Here is a 17,186-nt window from a genome sequence, read left to right as displayed (position 1 = left end):
GAATCACAGTATCCTTAATGTTGGAAAAGACCTCTAAGATCATCCAGTCCAACTGTAACACAATCCCACCAATACCCATAGTACCCCAGTACCCATAGAAAGGTGAATAGGATGTGAAGCGGGGCTCCACGCAGCAGTGCACAGCAGCTGTGCAGGAGATACAGGGCATGAACTGAAACTGGAAATCTTTGATTTTCCCCATGCAGACAGCTCTAAGCAGCAGAACATGTTGCCAGAAGAAATTGTGCAGTCTCTATCCTTAGACATTTTCAAGATCTGACTGGGTAGAGCCCTGAGCAATTTGGCTTGATCTCATGCCTGACCATGCTTTGAACAGGAGATTGGACCAAGGTCCCTTCCAGCCTCAGTGATTCTGTGACTCAGATAACGTTTGCTACTATGGAGGCCATATGTCTAGTTTCTAAAGTGACTTTCCTGTTTACAAGGATGAAGTTCCAAGCTCTAGTGATTTATTTATTGGTTTAGCTCCCTGTGAATACTGTATGGCCAGGCAATGTGCCTCTTTGTTTACTAATCACATTTTTCTGTGTTGCCCTGGATGGTTTCTGCCTGGAGCTGAAACAGGTTGTCTTTAGTATTTTCATCTGATCCAAACTACTTAGAAACTCTTTCAAATACCAAACTGGACTGCTATCTGCAAAATGCAAGAAGATTTGTGTGCGGTAAGCTGAAGTCTGTCTTTAAAAAGGTCAGAAGACATTAACAGAAGGACTTTTTATCTGGAAAAACATATAAACCTGATATAGCAATAGTCTCAAATTCTCACTATGATATCTGTGTTTAACTTTCAGAATTCTAGTGCCACAGAGTGCACTATAAAATCAAGACATATAACTGCTTTTCCTACTTGGAAAGATATAGCTTCGGTGGGTGGACTGTTTGATGGGTAAGGAACTGGCTGCAAGACTGTTCACAAAGAGTGTTGGTCAATGATTCAATGTTCAGATGGAGATAAGTGACAAGTGCCATCCCCCATGGGTCAGTACTGGGACTGATGCTCTTTAATATCTTTATCAGTGATATCATCAGTGAAATCAAGTGCACCCTCGGCACGTTTGTGAGTGACACCCTGCTGTGTGCTGCAGTCAACATGCCAGATGAGATGGTATACCATCCAGAGAGACTTAGAAAGGTCAAGCTGTCAGCCCATGAACTTCATGATGTTTAACAAATCCATGTGCAAGGTCTAGCACCTGGGTCATGGCAGCCCCCAAGTACAAGGACTGCTGAAACGGATTTGGGAGTACTGGTTGGTGATAAGTTTGTACTGCATCCAGATGTGGAGTCCTCAATATAGGAGAGACATCTGAGGCTGTCAGTCTGGAGAGAAGTCTCTGTGGAGACCTGACAGCAGCCTTTCAGTATCTAAAGGGGGGATATAAGAAAGATGGAGACAGACTCTTAGCAGGGTCTGTTGTGAAAGGACAAGGGGAAATGATTTCAAAGAAAAAGAGGGGAGATTTAGAATGAATGTAAAGAAGGAATTTTTTTACAATAAGGGTGATGAGGCTCAGAAACAGGTTTCCCAGAGAAGTGACGGATGCCTCATCCCTGGAGACACTCAAGGTAAGGCTGGACAGGGCTCTGAGCACCTGATGGAGCTGTAGGTATCCTTGTTCACTGCAGGGGAGATGGCATTTAGGGGTCCTTTCCAACTCAAATGGTTCTGTGATTCTATAAACATTCACAACAACAAATTTCTGGTAATAGCATGAATTTTGTGTATCAAAACAGTTCAGAGTAAGGAAAGGAGTAAAGGTAAGAATGATTTCAATGATTTAAGAGAGGGGATGGGAGGGGAGGGGAGGGGAGGGGAGGGGAGGGAAGAGGGGGGAAGAGAAGGTAAGAGGAGGGGAGGGGAGGGGAGGGGAGGGGAGGGGAGGGGAGGGGAGGGGAGGGGAGGGGAGGGGAGGGGAGGGGAGGGGAGGGGAGGGGAGGGGAGGGGAGAAGAGAGAAGAGAAGAGAAAAGAAGAGAAGAGAAGAGAAGAGAAGAGAAGAGAAGAGAAGAGAAGAGAAGAGAAGAGAAGAGAAGAGAAGAGAAGAGAAGAGAAGAGAAGAGAAGAGAAGAGAAGAGAAGAGAACTATGTCATGTAGCTGACTTCCTGTAGGAAAAATTCTTCCACATACAAATAGAAAACCTCTAAATGCATCAGCATGTGGGTTATCTGGCTCCAACAGCAGGCACAAGAATGTACAGCCAAAAGCTGAGGAAGGAAAGTATCTCTTTTCTTAGTAGCAGCAGCACTGAAGTAAATAAATGTCTCAATTCTGCTAAGAAGTTATGACTGATGAAAAAGATGATAATGTTCCAGTCTCCATTTCCTTCTCCATGCCATGAAATGTAACAGTATTCTTTTTTGCCTGCGGTATATTCCTATGCATGCTTATTGATAGTTTTCTTTTTGTTAAATACTCTGCAAGCAAAAAGAAAACAAACAAACAAACAATCAGCATAGTGAAACCCATAGAATTAAAATACAGATTGAGAATCAAAATCAGTGAGTGGCTAAAGAGAGATTGAAATTCAGTGCCCACCTTGTAACACATATTAACCAGAAAAGGAAGGTACATTCTCCTGTCAAAATCCTATTTCTTATGTTTACATCATTTTAGCTGGGAAAAAATATATATGTAAAAATAAAATATAAAAGATATAGTAGGCATGTCTTTACTTTTAATGAACAAAGAAGACAAATGGACTTGGGGATCAAGAATCCCATAAATTCAAGACAAAGGTCACCATTTTCATGTGTGTTTATTGTGCTTTTGTATGTTCATGTTTGTTTCTGAATAGTTCTACCTCTGTACCGCTGAAATGAAAATCCTGCAGACTATCTTTTCAGACTTTTACCAGGTTAAGCTGAGAGGTGAAAGACCTAAGAGTTGCCTTTTCAGCCCTGCCACTCTGCTAGAGATACAGCAAGGCTACATAGGAATGCTTTTATACCTCCATTATGGCAGGGTTAGTTTAGAAAGTACTCTTACCACTTCTGGACTTCATCCGTATCTTCTCATCCAGGTCTGAGGTTCATTACTATTAAGAATCTTTGGCACTAAATGTCCAGCATTCTATGCATGTTAGATTTCCTGATATTTTTACTGATGATAGCACCTAGGTCAGCACAAGCAAGGAGAATTTTGAACAGACACTACACAGCGCTATTGACTCACACTGTGTACTAGATATACTTACAGCTTCTGGAATAGAAGTAGTTTGGCAGTCGATTCTGAGAACCGGGTGCTTTCTGTATTGTCTTTCTAAGTCCTCCAAAAAGGAACGTTTTTCTATTTAAAACAATTCTAATCTTAAAATTAGTTGACAGATGTTACATACAATAGTAAATATGCTATCTGGCAGCAAAATAATTTGGTTGCAAAGTACTTGCCTGCATGGTAAGGACTGGAGCAGCTCCTCAGCAATAATGGAAAGTGACCTGTAGGAGAAGCTATTTACAAAGATAAGCAGCACCAGTGGGTTACAGCTGTTCTGATCTGGATTGCCAAGTGCTCAATAATACCACTTAGGATGTTTTTATAATGGCAGATGGCTTCTTAAGTGCTCAGAATGAGTCTGAAAAGGACTCCATCAGCTCTTTCATAACATTCTTTTTCTAATGCACCTCCATTGTCCTGTTCAAATAATGAGACATAAAATCCCGACTAGGTTTAAAATGACTAGCAAGTGGCTAGGCTACCTTCAGGTTGAATTTATTTACCAGACCAGACATTGAAAAACGACTTGCTTTTCATCAAGTATTCCATTTAAAACCTAAACAGGATTCTTCTGTATAGCACACTCCAGACAATACGAACAATAGGGTAGACCAGAGGTCACACCAGTCAGACACTCAGGCTTGGCTGGCAATTGAGAGCCACCCCTTGGTACTTACATGTTTTCCTACACATGCACTATTTGGAGATGCCAAAGTTAGCACCTGTCTGCACATAAGCATAGAATCACAGAATCATAGAATCACAGAATCATAGAGTCAAAGAATGGCCTGGGTTGAAAAGGACTATAATCACCATCTAGTTTCAACCCTCCTGCTATGTGCAGGGCCCCAACCACCAGAGCAGGCTGCCCAGAGCCACATGCAGCCTGGCCTTGAATGCCTCCAGGGATGGGGCATCCACAACCTTGTTGGGCAACCTGTTACAGTGCATCACCACCCTCTGAGTGGAAAACTTCCTCCTGATGTCTAACCCAAGTCTCCCATCCTACAGGATGTTCAAAAACTAAAACTCAACAATATTTTTTGGATAAACAAAACCAAAGCAACAGAAAAAAAACCTCCTTTCTTCCCTGTGTTATTACAGCTCATGTCTTTCACTGCATAGATTGAAGAGAGCAGGCTTTTGCACCCAAGCCATTTAAATCTTATTCACATGCTTGACTCTGCACAGAGATGTGAACACTTCTAGTCAACAGTGGTATTCATGGACATATTTAAACTAATGGGTATGTTTTGCTGCATCAAAAGGCTTCAAAGCTGTCAAGCTTGATGGGAAAGCAATAAACATGACAGCGGAAATACAGTGCACTTGTGACAGATAAGAGAAGTCTGTGTTAACCAGCAGTCAAATGAAAAATCACATGTTCATCCCTGCACAGCCCATTTTCACTTAAGCCAAAAAACAGGTATATAATTTCTTTACCTCAGTTTTAAGCTTACCTCATCTGATAGCTACTATATAAGTGCTACATTTTATACGCTTTATTTGATATGGTGAACATGAAGGAAGAATTTTAGGGAAAATGAAAGTACTCTGATGTACTAGAGATTAGGCTTCATTCCTTTCAAGAGTTACCTGTGTTCCTATTTCTGTAGCTCAAAGAGGAAATTAATGTGCTGATATGAAACTTCTTTCAAAGCCAATCATTTTACTTGAGGCAGCACCATATTTCCAGACAGATGCTCAAGGCTAAGTGTCATTAATTTTCATCTTACTTCTATAGATCTAAGCCTTTCTGCAACTGAGCTTCCTTGCTGATGACTCCACATCTTTACCTTACTATTTTTCCTTTCTCTGCCCTCTTCCCTCGCTCTCAGACAAGAACCATGGTCCACTCCTTAAATCTTGTCACTAGCATTTGCTGTGTTAAAGAACTGCTCAGCCTGTTTGACTCTAATTGCAGCTTCCCATAATTACTTGCACCTTAATTCTGGCATAAAAATGCAGTGAAATACTCCTGCTTTGGATCATCATCTTGAGCTCTGCACCGTTCTTTACCCACAGTGCTTCTCAATAGTTAAGGACAGCATACAAAACCTGCACATGAAGTAAACCACAGATCAAGACAATATAATTAAAAAGGAGAAAAAACAGAGCATATGATAACTTTCGAGAGAAAATGAGAAATTATTTAAATAAATCAAGAAAAAAAAAATCAGAGGGAAGGAGCTCAGTCAGCTGTTTAGACAAAGGGATTTGAAAATAATGGCCATATGTGCATAAAGCAGCAATGTTTACCTCCAGCAGTATTAACACAACTTTAGTAGTTCCAAAGCAAACAGAAAGCTCCCTGTGATTGTCAGCTATTTGCTGGTTGCTCAAGTGCCGGTTGGGTTTTTCATCAACACACACTAACACACAAAGACAGGTTTCACCAGGCAAACAGTCTGTGGAACCACATCCTAAATCTGGAAGTCACAAGTCTCCAGACATAAATCTGCCCAGTTTTAAAGTTCTCACTCTCAGAGAGGGCTTGAGAGCAAGCACAAATGCATAAACAGCAACATCTTTGGTCAATGGAATGTTTCCCATCCCAGAACATGTATACATAATACAAATATAGGAAAACTTGCATGAAAAAGCGTACTGTTTCCAGTCAAATGGACATTGCAGATACTGTGTATTCCCCCACATTATTTCTGCATAATCTGTTCTGTCTGCAGCAGCACCAAAGTATGTATCGGGTTGTCCAAGATAATGGAATAGCATGGCATTTGGCAGCCGCTCTCTCTACATTCTTACCAATATGAGTAATTCCATCTCAAGTCAAACAACTCCGGCTTTTACAAGTTCCACTTGAAGCCTGGATGCTGGCGAGCAGCTGGGAACTTGGTGAGGCACATGAATGTAAGCGGCCTGGTGTCTCTACAGCCCCAGTGGATTAAAAGTGCCCACTAAGCATCTGCAATCTCAGTGCTACGTATTGAAATAACACACAAACACACACACAGAGTTCTTTACTTCATGAAAACTGAAAGAAAACCCTGTGTATAAAGCTACAGTACGGCTGCATAGCTGCCTTCTCGATCAGCCCCGGGTCAGTGCTGGGGCATGTTTGCTACCCGATGGCGTTATCTGTTTGTTAGTGTTTTAATAACTGATTTCACTGTGCTGGAAGGTACGGCTGCCAAGAGCCGGAGCTGAGGCGGCTGACCACGCACCACCCAGCCCGCCCACAGCCAAAATGGCGGCGCGTTGCGTGGAAACCAGCCGTGATTACAGAGCGAGGCGGGGCGAACCCGCCTCTTTGAATCCTATTGGTCATTGTCCACGTCAATCAAATCGCCTCGCCACCCGGAAGGGGAAGGAGAAGCGTAGGGCTGGGAGAGGTTCGTCGCGCTGCGTGTGACGTCACGCATGTTTGCCGTGAGCTGATTGGTTGAGGCCGTGTGGAGAGGACGGAGCGGCGCGAGCGGGTCGGGATGGCGGGTTAGGCCCTGGAACAGGCTGCCCAGGGAGGTTGTGGATGCCCCGTCCTTGGAGGTGTTCAAGGCCAGGTTGGACGGGGCCCTGGGCAACCTGATCTAGTAAATGTGTATGTTTGGTGGCCCTGCCAGGCAGGGGGTTGGAACTACATGATCCTTGAGGTCCCTTCCAACCCGGGTCATTGTGTGATTCTGTGTGTGTGTGGTTTGCAGGTTATCGGTGAGGTTAACGTTTGAGCTGTGTGAAACTGGTCCGGAGCTGAAGGATGGCAGCGAATCCCTCGGGACAAGGTAGGCTCTGATAGCAGGACTCTGGGCACAGCAGCCCTCAGATTACACGTTTAATATGTAGGAAGGAGGGGTTTAAATCGCTCTCTTCTCTCTCTGGAAGTCTTAATGAAGCTCCAAAGCTTCTTTCATCTATGGAAAAGTTAAGGAGAAGGAAGCCTCCAAGGGACAGTTCTTTGCTTATTGATTACAAGAAGTGAATTCAGTTTCCCAGTGCTGTGTCAGTACCCTTACCAGGAAAGCACAGAAAGGGCTACCAGGCTCTTATATTTTAGATACTTGTATTTTCTTATATTTTAGATACTTTCCTTTTTCTATGTGCTTTCAAATTTCAAAATAAACACAGAAGAAATGTGTTGGTCCAAAAGATGTGTTTTACTTGCTGTTTGACCAAAAGAAGGTAGTTTTTGTATAGCTTATTGGGATTCTGTAAAAGTGATGAGAGAAGAGTACTGCGAATAGGGATCTCTTTGCAGATTTGAAGGTTCTGTAATGGCAACTCTTGCTTTAGTTTGTAAATACCAAGTCAGAATCAGTGCAAGGGATAGGATGTCACTTAGTGTTTAAAGCTGCTTTTTTCTTAAATACATATGTGAATTTACTGGGAAGTAGTGGGGAATTTTACTGTAAGATTGCCTTAGGATTGCTTCCCTCAAAATTCCATGGGCTACATTCAACATATATTTAACAGCTTAGGGCTTCTGAATTTTCTGTATTTTTCTGGTGGCCAGATGTAGTTCAATAGTGTAGATGTATGAGGGAAATGCTGTGTTTTCAGCTTGCTGTATGGTGTGCATATCAGTTCTGTTCAAGTAATTCATTCTACCATGTTTATTCTTGGACAAAGAAAAAAAAACAAAAGAGGAATTTTCTGAAACACTCCTTGGGAGAGTTCTGAACACTAGAACTTACTTGGGCTGCATGCAGAACATTTTTGTGCCAGGTTTTTCCTTCCCTTTAATCATAACTAGATGGACTTAATTCAGCTTCCTGATGCTTCCAAATTCAGACTGCAAAGGTTAAGAGTTTTTGGAAGCTTTAGCTCAGGGACCTCTCTTATGAAAGCACTTATTTTATTAGAATTTCAAAGATGAGAATCTGCAGCTGTTTTGTACAGCAAAAACAGATAGGACTTAATGAAAGCCTCACTTTCAGGGCTTTATTACCACATGAAAGTGATTACACTGATTGCATGAAACTGATTACAGCATTAAAAAAAAAAAAAAGTGTGTGGGGAGGGGAGTATTTACTTAAACATTCTTCATAATACGATGCTGCTGCTGCTACAGCACCTCACAATACTTAGGCAATGTGCATTAATGAGGTTGCTTTTGTAAGGCTATTGTTTGTGTGCAGCAAGACCAGAGCTCACCTAGCATGTTATTGCATCAAAGACCCTGCGTGTGTAGGGTCCCCTTGGGGAAACCCCCTGAGATGAATGTTGTGGTGCTGCAGGAGGAACTGTACTTCAGATCTCCACAGATGGAAGCAATAGAGTTCATGCTTCAGACAGGGCTGAATGATTCCAGGAAGAAGAGTTCTGGTAATGATGGCAGAAGTAAGCTCTTGAGATAAATGCGGGATTGAAAGCTTCAAATTAGAGCAGTTCTGCAAAAATCTCTTGCTGTTCTGGTGTTTGTTCAGATTTTTGTCTTAGAGCACGCTTACATTACACAGTCTGAGCAGGTAGACTTCACGTTCTGTTTGCAGGCTGCCTTTTAAAGAGGAAGACTGTGGTGTTTTACATTGAATTATATAATCTATAAACTGCTCTGCTCTGCATCTCAGTCTGATCTGTGTGCAAGTGCAGTACATGGGGGCTGTTGCAGATCTCCTTGCTGGGCAAACACACAGCCATAAAGCAGTCAGTGGATTACATTTACTGATGCACACTGCTGTTGACTAGAGAGACAGACAGAATACTAGTGTATCTTTTGTTAATTTACTGAATGGCTAGTGTGTTGTTTGTTTCACAGTTATGCTTTCATATTAATTGTATATGAGAGTATAAATTGTTACTGAAAGTATTGCTATACAATATAATGATAGATGATGTTTTGTTATGCCACTAGCCATAGGGAGATGAGAAAATCAAAGTAGAGTAACTCCATCTTTTCTCCCAGGCATTAGGTGGTTAGGTTCTCCTTCATATTTACTTTTTTAAAGACTTGTAGAATGGATAGGAGGTCAAGGATGTGGGGAGGTGGCCTTAAGAAAGCTGAGAGGCAGAATAAAAATGACAGATAGAAACTTACATGCCTTGCAATCCAAATAGGTAACTTAGATAGCTATTACATGTTGGTCTTTTACTGAAGTGCAGTAGTGGAGGGGCCTGAGCAGGGAACATCTGAAGGGACTGCCAGGTTTGATAAATGATGATGTAAGGATGCCAGTTTTTCTCACTAAAATGGATTTCTCTTGCCCCCTTCTCTCAATTGTTCACTTTTAAATGAGCAGGTTTTATTTTGCTTTAAGAACAGATTAAAATTGCTGCTGGTAGGATCTCCGTGGTACTCAGCTGAGGAAATGACTTGTATTTGTTAGATTCATTTTCCCAAGTAGGGTTTTTTCTATTTATCACTGACAAATTCTTTCAAGCGACTCTTTCTTCAGGGCAGAGGATGGCAGATGGGTAATGACTGAGTTCTGGAGCAAACTATTAATAAATACATAAATAAAACTCTCTGAGGAGGAAAAAGAAAAAACAGCAATTAAAGTTTCCTTCAAATCTCTCCATAGATGTGCAATTCTGTAGCAAGAGTTGCACTAGAAGGAAGGATCATAGTCTTGCTTGGTTTCTGATCGTAGTCCAAAAACAGCAAATAAAATGTTATTCTTACAAGTGTCTTAAAGCTTTCTGAATCATAACATCTGCCTCATGATAAATGTAAGTACATTTAGTTCTTATTTTTTTGCTGATAGTAACATATTAAAAAGTGTTCTCCTTTTTCTTGTCTGAGTCACCATATTGTCCGTCTTCCAAGCATGCACTCAGATTTATGCATTTGAGGATAAACCAGCACTGGCAGAAGGGTACTGGGTAGCATGTCAAATTTTAACCCTTTTGCCTGAAAACTGTGTAGAAGATATATGCAGACTTGGTGACCTTAGCTTGTGCTGTCTTAGAAGTACTTCAGTTCCTGTATAGTTACTGTATTGTCTCCAGAATTAATGAGAAGATCTGAGGTAGCTGCAACTGAGATATGTTGAATCACGACTTGCTGGCAGGGTCTCACCGCCCTTGCCTCCATCAGAATGCGCATCCAGCTATGTTCCAACATCTTGAGCTCATTACTGTTGCTTCTCTGTTTTTCCAATTGAATTTCTGCATGAATTGAGTAAGAGATTGTCACTTCATGTACAAGCACATATGCAAGGTTACTGTTGGTCTCATCCTTACTTATTGCATATGTAAATATTGTACTACAGTTTTAGGTGACTGGCATGAAAAATTAGGTCAGGGGATTATATTACACTGTTATCATACTTTCCTTGACTGCATTTTAAATGTAGAATCTGGTTTACCTCTCCTTTGAAAGGGAGGCTGTCTGGTCATGTAACATGGCTGTAGCTCCCCAAGTGGCTTGGGAGGAGGTAGGGTCTAACTTGAGATAGAGACCTTTATTTTAAAACGTATTAATATGAATGATAGCTTAAGGAAGCTATTTCAGGTTGTAAAATGAGAAGAGGAAAATTAATCCTTCTTATTAATAGCGTTTTGGATTGGAGCAAAGCTTTGAAGATTAGTGTGTTCATCATAATGTCATATTGCACAGAGACTTTTAATTCCACAAAGCTGGAGTTGGGCCGCAGAAATTGAGTAAATCTTTCTAATATTTTTCTGTCATTCTCACCAGGTTTCCAGAATAAAAATAGGGTTGCAATCCTGGCAGAACTAGACAAGGAGAAGAGAAAATTACTTATGCAAAACCAGTCTTCCACAAATCACCCTGGAGCCAGGTATTTTATGTTCTTAGACCTGTTCGGACATCACTAGTTAAACTGAAGGGTGGGGGGGAAAGAAATTGAGTAAGCTGTGAACTTACTTAAATGACTTACCAGTAGTGATTGCTGACCATCTCACTAATCACAGAATCACAGAATCACAGATCACAGAATTACCCGGATTGGAAGGGACCTCAAGGATCATGTAGTTCCAACCCCCCTGCCTAGCAGGGCCACCAAACATACGCCTTTACTAGATCAGGTTGCCCAGGGCCCTGTCCAACCTGGTCTTGAACACCTCCAAGGACGGGGCATCCACAACCTCACTGGGCAGCCTGTTCCAGGACCTAACCACTCTTCTAGTAAAGAACTTTCCCCTAACATCCAACCTAAATCTTCCCTCCTTCAACTTAAAACCATTTCCCCTAGTCCTGCTATTATCAGCCCTTTCGAAGAGTTTACTCCCCTCCTGGGAGTAAGTTCCCTTCAGGTACTGAAAGGCTGCAATAAGGTCACCCCGCACCCTTCTCTTCTCCAGGCTGAACAAACCCAACTCCCTCAGCCTGTCCTCATAGGGGAGGTGCTCCAGCCCCCTGATCATCTTTGTGGCCCTCCTCTGGACCCTTTCCAAAATCTCCATATCTTTTTTGTACTGAGGGCTCCACACCTGGACACAGTACTCCAGATGGGGCCTCACAAGAGCAGAGCAGAGAGGGATGATCACCTCCCTATCCCTGCTGACCACCCCTCTCCTGATGGAGCCCAGGATCCCATTTGCTTTCCGGCTGCCAGAGCGCACTGCTGGCTCATGTTAAGTTTCTCATCTATCAGGACCCCTAGGTCTTTTTCTGCCGAGCTGCTCTCAAGGACAACTCCTCCCAGCCTGTACAGGTGCCTGCGGTTCTTCCGGCCCAAGTGCAAAACCTTGCACTTTGCCGTGTTGAACCTCATTAGGTTCACCCGAGCCCAGCTTTCCAGCCTGTCAAGGTCCCTCTGAATGGCATCCGTTCCCTCTACTGTATCGACTGCACCACTCAGCTTGGTGTCATCAGCAAACTTGCTGAGGGTGCACTCCATTCCCTCATCGATGTCATTAATAAAGACGTTAAAGAGCATAGGTCCCAAGGCAGACCCTTGAGGGACGCCGCTCGTTACCGGCCTCCACCTGGACATAGAGCCATTGACCACCACCCTCTGTCTGCGGCCTTTCAACCAATTGCTTATCCATCTAGTTGTCCACCCATCAAATCCACCTCCCTCCAATTTGGAGATGAGAATGTGATGGGGGACCATGTCAAAGGCCTTGCTCAGGTCCAGGTAAATGACATCGGTCACCTTCCCTTCATCCACCAGTCAGATACACCTTGCACATGTTAGTATTTGAAATTGTTCACCAGCAGTGAATTTTGGATTACTTAATTTCCATTTGAGCAGGAGGGAAACAGATGTGTTTGCTCAACCAAAGTCTTCCTTAAAGAATAATTAGGATCAAGTAACTAGAAAGCATTTGATATTAAGAAAAGCTAAGTGCTCTAAGGTGTGTCAGCCTATGATGAAGCCTCAAGACAAAAGTCATACTGAAAAGTTAGAGGACACAGAATTGAATGTAACAGAAATGTCTTCAAAATAAAGGAAAATGTTTTCTTTTAAATAAAATTTTTCTCCAGCAATGATGCTTATCTTCATTTTTGTCATGAAATATGCTTAAGCGATTTCTACCTGGCTTACATGATACTTATTTAGCTAATCTTACTCTTAGATCTTTTTCGAAAGCAACCATGCTTGTTAAACTTTATTTAGCAAATCAGATGTTGACATCATTGCTGCTAGGAAAAATCAGCTGATGAATTTCCTTGGATCCCTTGTTGTTCTTCATACTTCTGTTTCTGAGTCAGCGGAACTGTACTTTTTGAGCATCAGTATCTAGAGCCAGTTTGAGAGAGAGCTGTCAGCTGCCTTGCATTACAGCTCTAATGGCAATCTTCACCGATTTTTATCTGGAGGATGAGTGCTTGTTTTAATTACATAGAGCGAGAGAAAACATCTCCTTTTAATTTCTTATGTTTGCTTAGCAAGTTGAATTAGTCTCAAGATACAAGAGCAAAATAAAACTGCTTATAAACTTTAATTTGAAACCTAGTATAAGCTGCACTGAGATAAGCAAAATCAATTTTGTGTACCCTAAGCTGTTGTCAGGGGATCATTGTTTTGGTTATGTCGATAGGAAGCTTTCTTACTACAAGCAGTGAACGTACTGTCCAAGAACTGACTTTTACACTGAGGACTGTAGAGCTCCTGTTAGTGCTTCTGTTTGTAGCAGTGATTTGGGGCAATCATGGAGTGACTGAGGTATGGCGAAAACACGAAGCTGCAGCTTTCAGAACTGCAGATGATTGTATTCCACTTGTTCCACTGACTTTAGTGGGACTTCACCACTGGGCGAAATCCAGAACAGGCTTCAGGACTGTGAGCTTCCCAGGCTTAGTTTCTCATCAGTTGGTTTCACTAGGTCAAATGATACAGCTGTGGTCACTCTGTTTTCCCTTTCTTACTTATGTTAACAGATATATTTTTCAAATAAAGTCAAGCCACGAATCAAGTAAATCCTAAACTGTGAAAGTTAATGGCAGTTTTATCCGTGGGTATGTACTGTGGTGGTGATGTTCTTTTTTTTTTTTCTTTTTTTGCAGCATTGCACTTGCAAGATCACCTCTCAACAAGGATTTCCGTGACCATGCTGAACAACAGCACATTGCAGCTCAGCAGAAGGCTGCACTGCAGGTGAGCTAATTCAGAAGGGTTCCATTCAGCTTAGCTCTGTTTCAGGTGTGGTTCCCCTCAAAGAACAGTCCTCCTCTTAGGGGAATGAAAAAATCTTTAGCAGTTAGGTTTCACACATTGGTCACAACTGAAGTTTAATCTTTTATTATGAGTTTAAACCTATCAGCTTCCCTCTCAGTATAGTTGGAGGGTTGTAACATACAGCATAATCACAGACATTTTGTTCATCTCTGTCATTTTTATCAGGCTTAGGAATGTCTCTTGAATTGCAGGGAGGGCACTAGTGGTACAGATTTCCTTGTTAGAATCTGAGGAGGTGCCAAGTAAATACCCTGCAGTTCTGAGGAATACCAACAGAAGACTTGGGAAACTTTAATATTCATGGATTATCTTGCTCATGCTGGGTGAAGTTGATTTCAGTGTTGAAATGGGAAACTGAGCAAGAAAGCCAGTGCATGGCCTCTTGTTTCCTTGCTGTTCCAGCATAACTTGGCAGAGAGCATAGGAAAAAAAATGGAGATGCAAACTAATGACCCTATTCATGTATCTTTTATGCGTTGTTGTATTCCTTTTAACAGTAAAAAGCCACAAGTTGCCCAGTCTTTGAACTGGAAAGGGCCGTATAGAATTGTACTAAGGCTGTCTAGATCCATAAGCGGCAGATGTCCCCTTCCAGTGAGCAAGCATATGTATATCACTTGAGCACGATGCTGATGTTCCAGAAGTGTGTGACTGTATGGCATTTGTACATGCAACCTCAGGTTGTTTGATGCACCCTTCTGGTATACAGTCACATGTGACATCAGCACAAGTGCAAGTGTGAAGTCATTGAGAAGAAAAGCAGGAGCTCACCTACCATTCTCCTTACCTTTGTGGGATTTCAAGAGAAGAGAGCAGCAGAGAATGGCCAAGTTATACAGTTGATAGGCCCTTCTCAAATGTGTCTGACTTTAAATGGTGTTATTAAGTTGGAATGTCAGAGCTGAAGAGCAGACTGGGAGAAACACTGTTTAATGCTGCAAAAACTATAGTCTTGAATTGTACAAGTATTCAATTGAATTGTACAAGCTTTAACAAGTATTTTTCTTCTTCCAGCATGCACACGCACATTCCTCAGGATACTTCATAACTCAAGACTCTGCATTTGGAAATCTTATTCTTCCTGTCTTACCTCGACTAGAGGCAGAATGAGCGATGCTGTTTCTCAGAACTGTGAAGTCTGATTCTAGCCATAGCAGGAACTGTCTGATCTTTTAATTCCTTTATTTTTGACTTTTAAATCCTATTTCATTTGGTATTCTTGTGGTTGCCTTTGGAAGTACAAGCTCAACTGAAAAAGCAGTGTTCTTGAACAGAGGTTTTTTTCCATATTTCAGGATGAGGTCAAGCATAAGACCTCATTGGTGTGTCAAGTGCATGGTGCTTGCTCATTTCTTCCTTTTTTAATAAATGGCCAAGCCCGAGTCATCAAGAGATGTACACAATAATAAAGGTCATAAATGCTGACAAAGTATACAAGTACCAAGTTTTTACTTTGATGAAAGAGGAAGTCACTTTTTTTGTGTCAAAGCCAACATGAATTTATCAGGCACATCAGTAAGTCCCTTTTGTTTTCTAACATGCAGGGGCATTACTGTTCTCATACTGTTTGCTGTTACAGCATCATCTGGTCTTCACAAGTCCTTTGTTGTGGGGTACCTACCTCTTTATTTTGTGAACTATGAAAATGAATTAAAATCACCAAGGAGAATGGGAGAAAAAATAATTGTTTCAAGAAGTCTTTCAATAAAATGAAGATCCTCTAATTTCAGATTGGAAGTGTGCAAGGACATTTCAGTTCAAGCATCATGAAGTTGTCTTTTTCAGTGCTTCAGGTGTGTTTCATTTTTGTTTGCTTTAGTCCTGGCCTTTTTTGTTTGTGGTAACCAACTGCATCTCCATGCTGAAGTGAAATCTTTTGCTTTTGTGACTGCTACCAATACGAAAAACAGAGATGCTTTTGTGTCTTCAGCTTTAGCAGTAAAACTGTACCTTGATTGTTCTTCCTATGGAGGCAGGATTCAAGAAGCAAAAAAGGACTGAGGTGAAAGTCAGCATTTGGAACGCATCAGTTAAATTGGTGCTTATTTGAAGCATATTGGGCCTGTGCAGAACCTTACCTGTATAGTCCGTGGGGTTGTAGAAGTGAATTCAGGAGCATGGACAGCACATAAAGAGTGCAGGAAGCAAACTGCAGAAATTCCAAGTGGCATTCCATCTTTTTTCTTTCTGCAGGAGATTGCCTCACCTAGGTGAGCATTACTGAGCTGTAGGCACTATTAACTGTTAATTCCTTATGTGCAGAGAGCAAAGAGATTGGTGAAAGTATGAAGAAAATGCCAGCACTTCCATGTACTTCAGCTGAGTATGGAGCTGTGCAGAAGCTGTGATGTACTGAAATCCTTTTAAGAAGGAGAATTGTATGGAAGAGGTCTGGTAGGGGTAGAAGATGTGCAACTGCAGTATCAGCTATTCATACCATTTGCTTTTTGAGGGATTTGATGTGAGTCATGGCAGTGGTTATGGTTTTTATAGAAAATTACAGTAGAGAAAAGGGTTTCTTCACTTCCATTTTCAGTGTTTGGGTCTCTGTAGGTTTTTGGCTTTTAATTACCAAGAGTAATTTCATCACAAAGCTGTCCTGACTACTCAAATTATTCATTAGTGTGAGCTGAGCATGTTGAGGCTTTGAAGAAAAGAATCTGGTAATCTTCGTGTACAGAAGAAGGTGAATAAATCTGCTTTTGCAAATCTAGGGACTGGCTCAGAGGTAGTTGAAAGAGGGGGGAAAAATTGACACAGCTGTTGTAATATTTTTAAATTGTAATGGCTGAAATTATTCAATGTGATTGTGAGGGACTTGTTGATATATCTAGGTATAATTAACTGTCAGAAATACAAAAGCTGTATGTGGAAGCTTCTGTCTTAGAAACCACCCTCCAGCAATTAGTGTCAGTTCCATCAGTTTGTCTTGCTGCATTTTTTCTGCTGCTAATCAGTATTAAAATAATTATCTCTATAAGGTAACCTCAGCAAAAGCTTTTCTCCTGTTGAAATTGACTGCATGCTTAAATTCCGATCAGTAGTTGCATATTCCTGCACGAGGATGTGCCTGGGCTGTTGTGCATCTGGCAGTGTCCATTATCTTGGTCATTTAAGAGCAGGAGGCTTGTAATCTGGTGCTGACCAGTGTACATAAGACCACCTTCACACGTGCAGTGTGTGAATCATTTTATTTCACTTGCTACAGCATTAATTATCCTTTCCACTTAGCAGAGGTTGTTGGTGTAGAGTCTGATCAGAGCCCTTGTATGCCCCAGATGCTGGGTAAGAGCTAGCCCTGAAAATGAGGACTCCTTACACTTAACAGCATTACCGATGAGCACAGTGAGATCGAGGTTAAGTGATGGCAAGAGTCATAATTTGTCAAGAGGTAAAGAAGTCACAGGCTGA

At 41.6% G+C, this 17,186-nt stretch overlaps 1 protein-coding gene across 4 annotated transcripts; it reads left to right on the top strand.

The window, feature by feature from the left end:
* The first annotated feature begins 6,628 nt into the window (after positions 1 to 6,628).
* Positions 6,629 to 15,207, top strand: INIP (INTS3 and NABP interacting protein). Of its 4 annotated transcripts, none has more exons than XM_015849848.3 (5): positions 6,629 to 6,738; positions 6,894 to 6,971; positions 10,826 to 10,928; positions 13,604 to 13,694; positions 14,790 to 15,207. In XM_015849848.3, the coding sequence occupies exons 2-5, from the start codon at positions 6,947 to 6,949 to the stop codon at positions 14,883 to 14,885; spliced, it is 315 nt and encodes a 104-aa protein (XP_015705334.1). In that variant the 5' UTR covers positions 6,629 to 6,738; positions 6,894 to 6,946; the 3' UTR covers positions 14,886 to 15,207. The 4 variants fall into 4 exon arrangements, with proteins under 4 accessions (XP_015705334.1, XP_015705332.1, XP_015705333.1 ...); XM_015849846.3 differs by having other exon boundaries at positions 6,629 to 6,752; XM_015849847.3 differs by having other exon boundaries at positions 6,629 to 6,790.
* The last annotated feature ends 1,979 nt before the right edge of the window (positions 15,208 to 17,186 follow it).

The sequence above is a fragment of the Coturnix japonica genome, chromosome Z (assembly GCF_054131305.1).
Source record: "Coturnix japonica strain WE chromosome Z, WE-NBRP24, whole genome shotgun sequence".
NCBI lineage: Eukaryota > Metazoa > Chordata > Aves > Galliformes > Phasianidae > Coturnix > Coturnix japonica.
The sequence above is the reverse complement of the archived record's forward strand: the minus strand, read 5'-3'. Positions and strand labels throughout refer to the sequence as shown.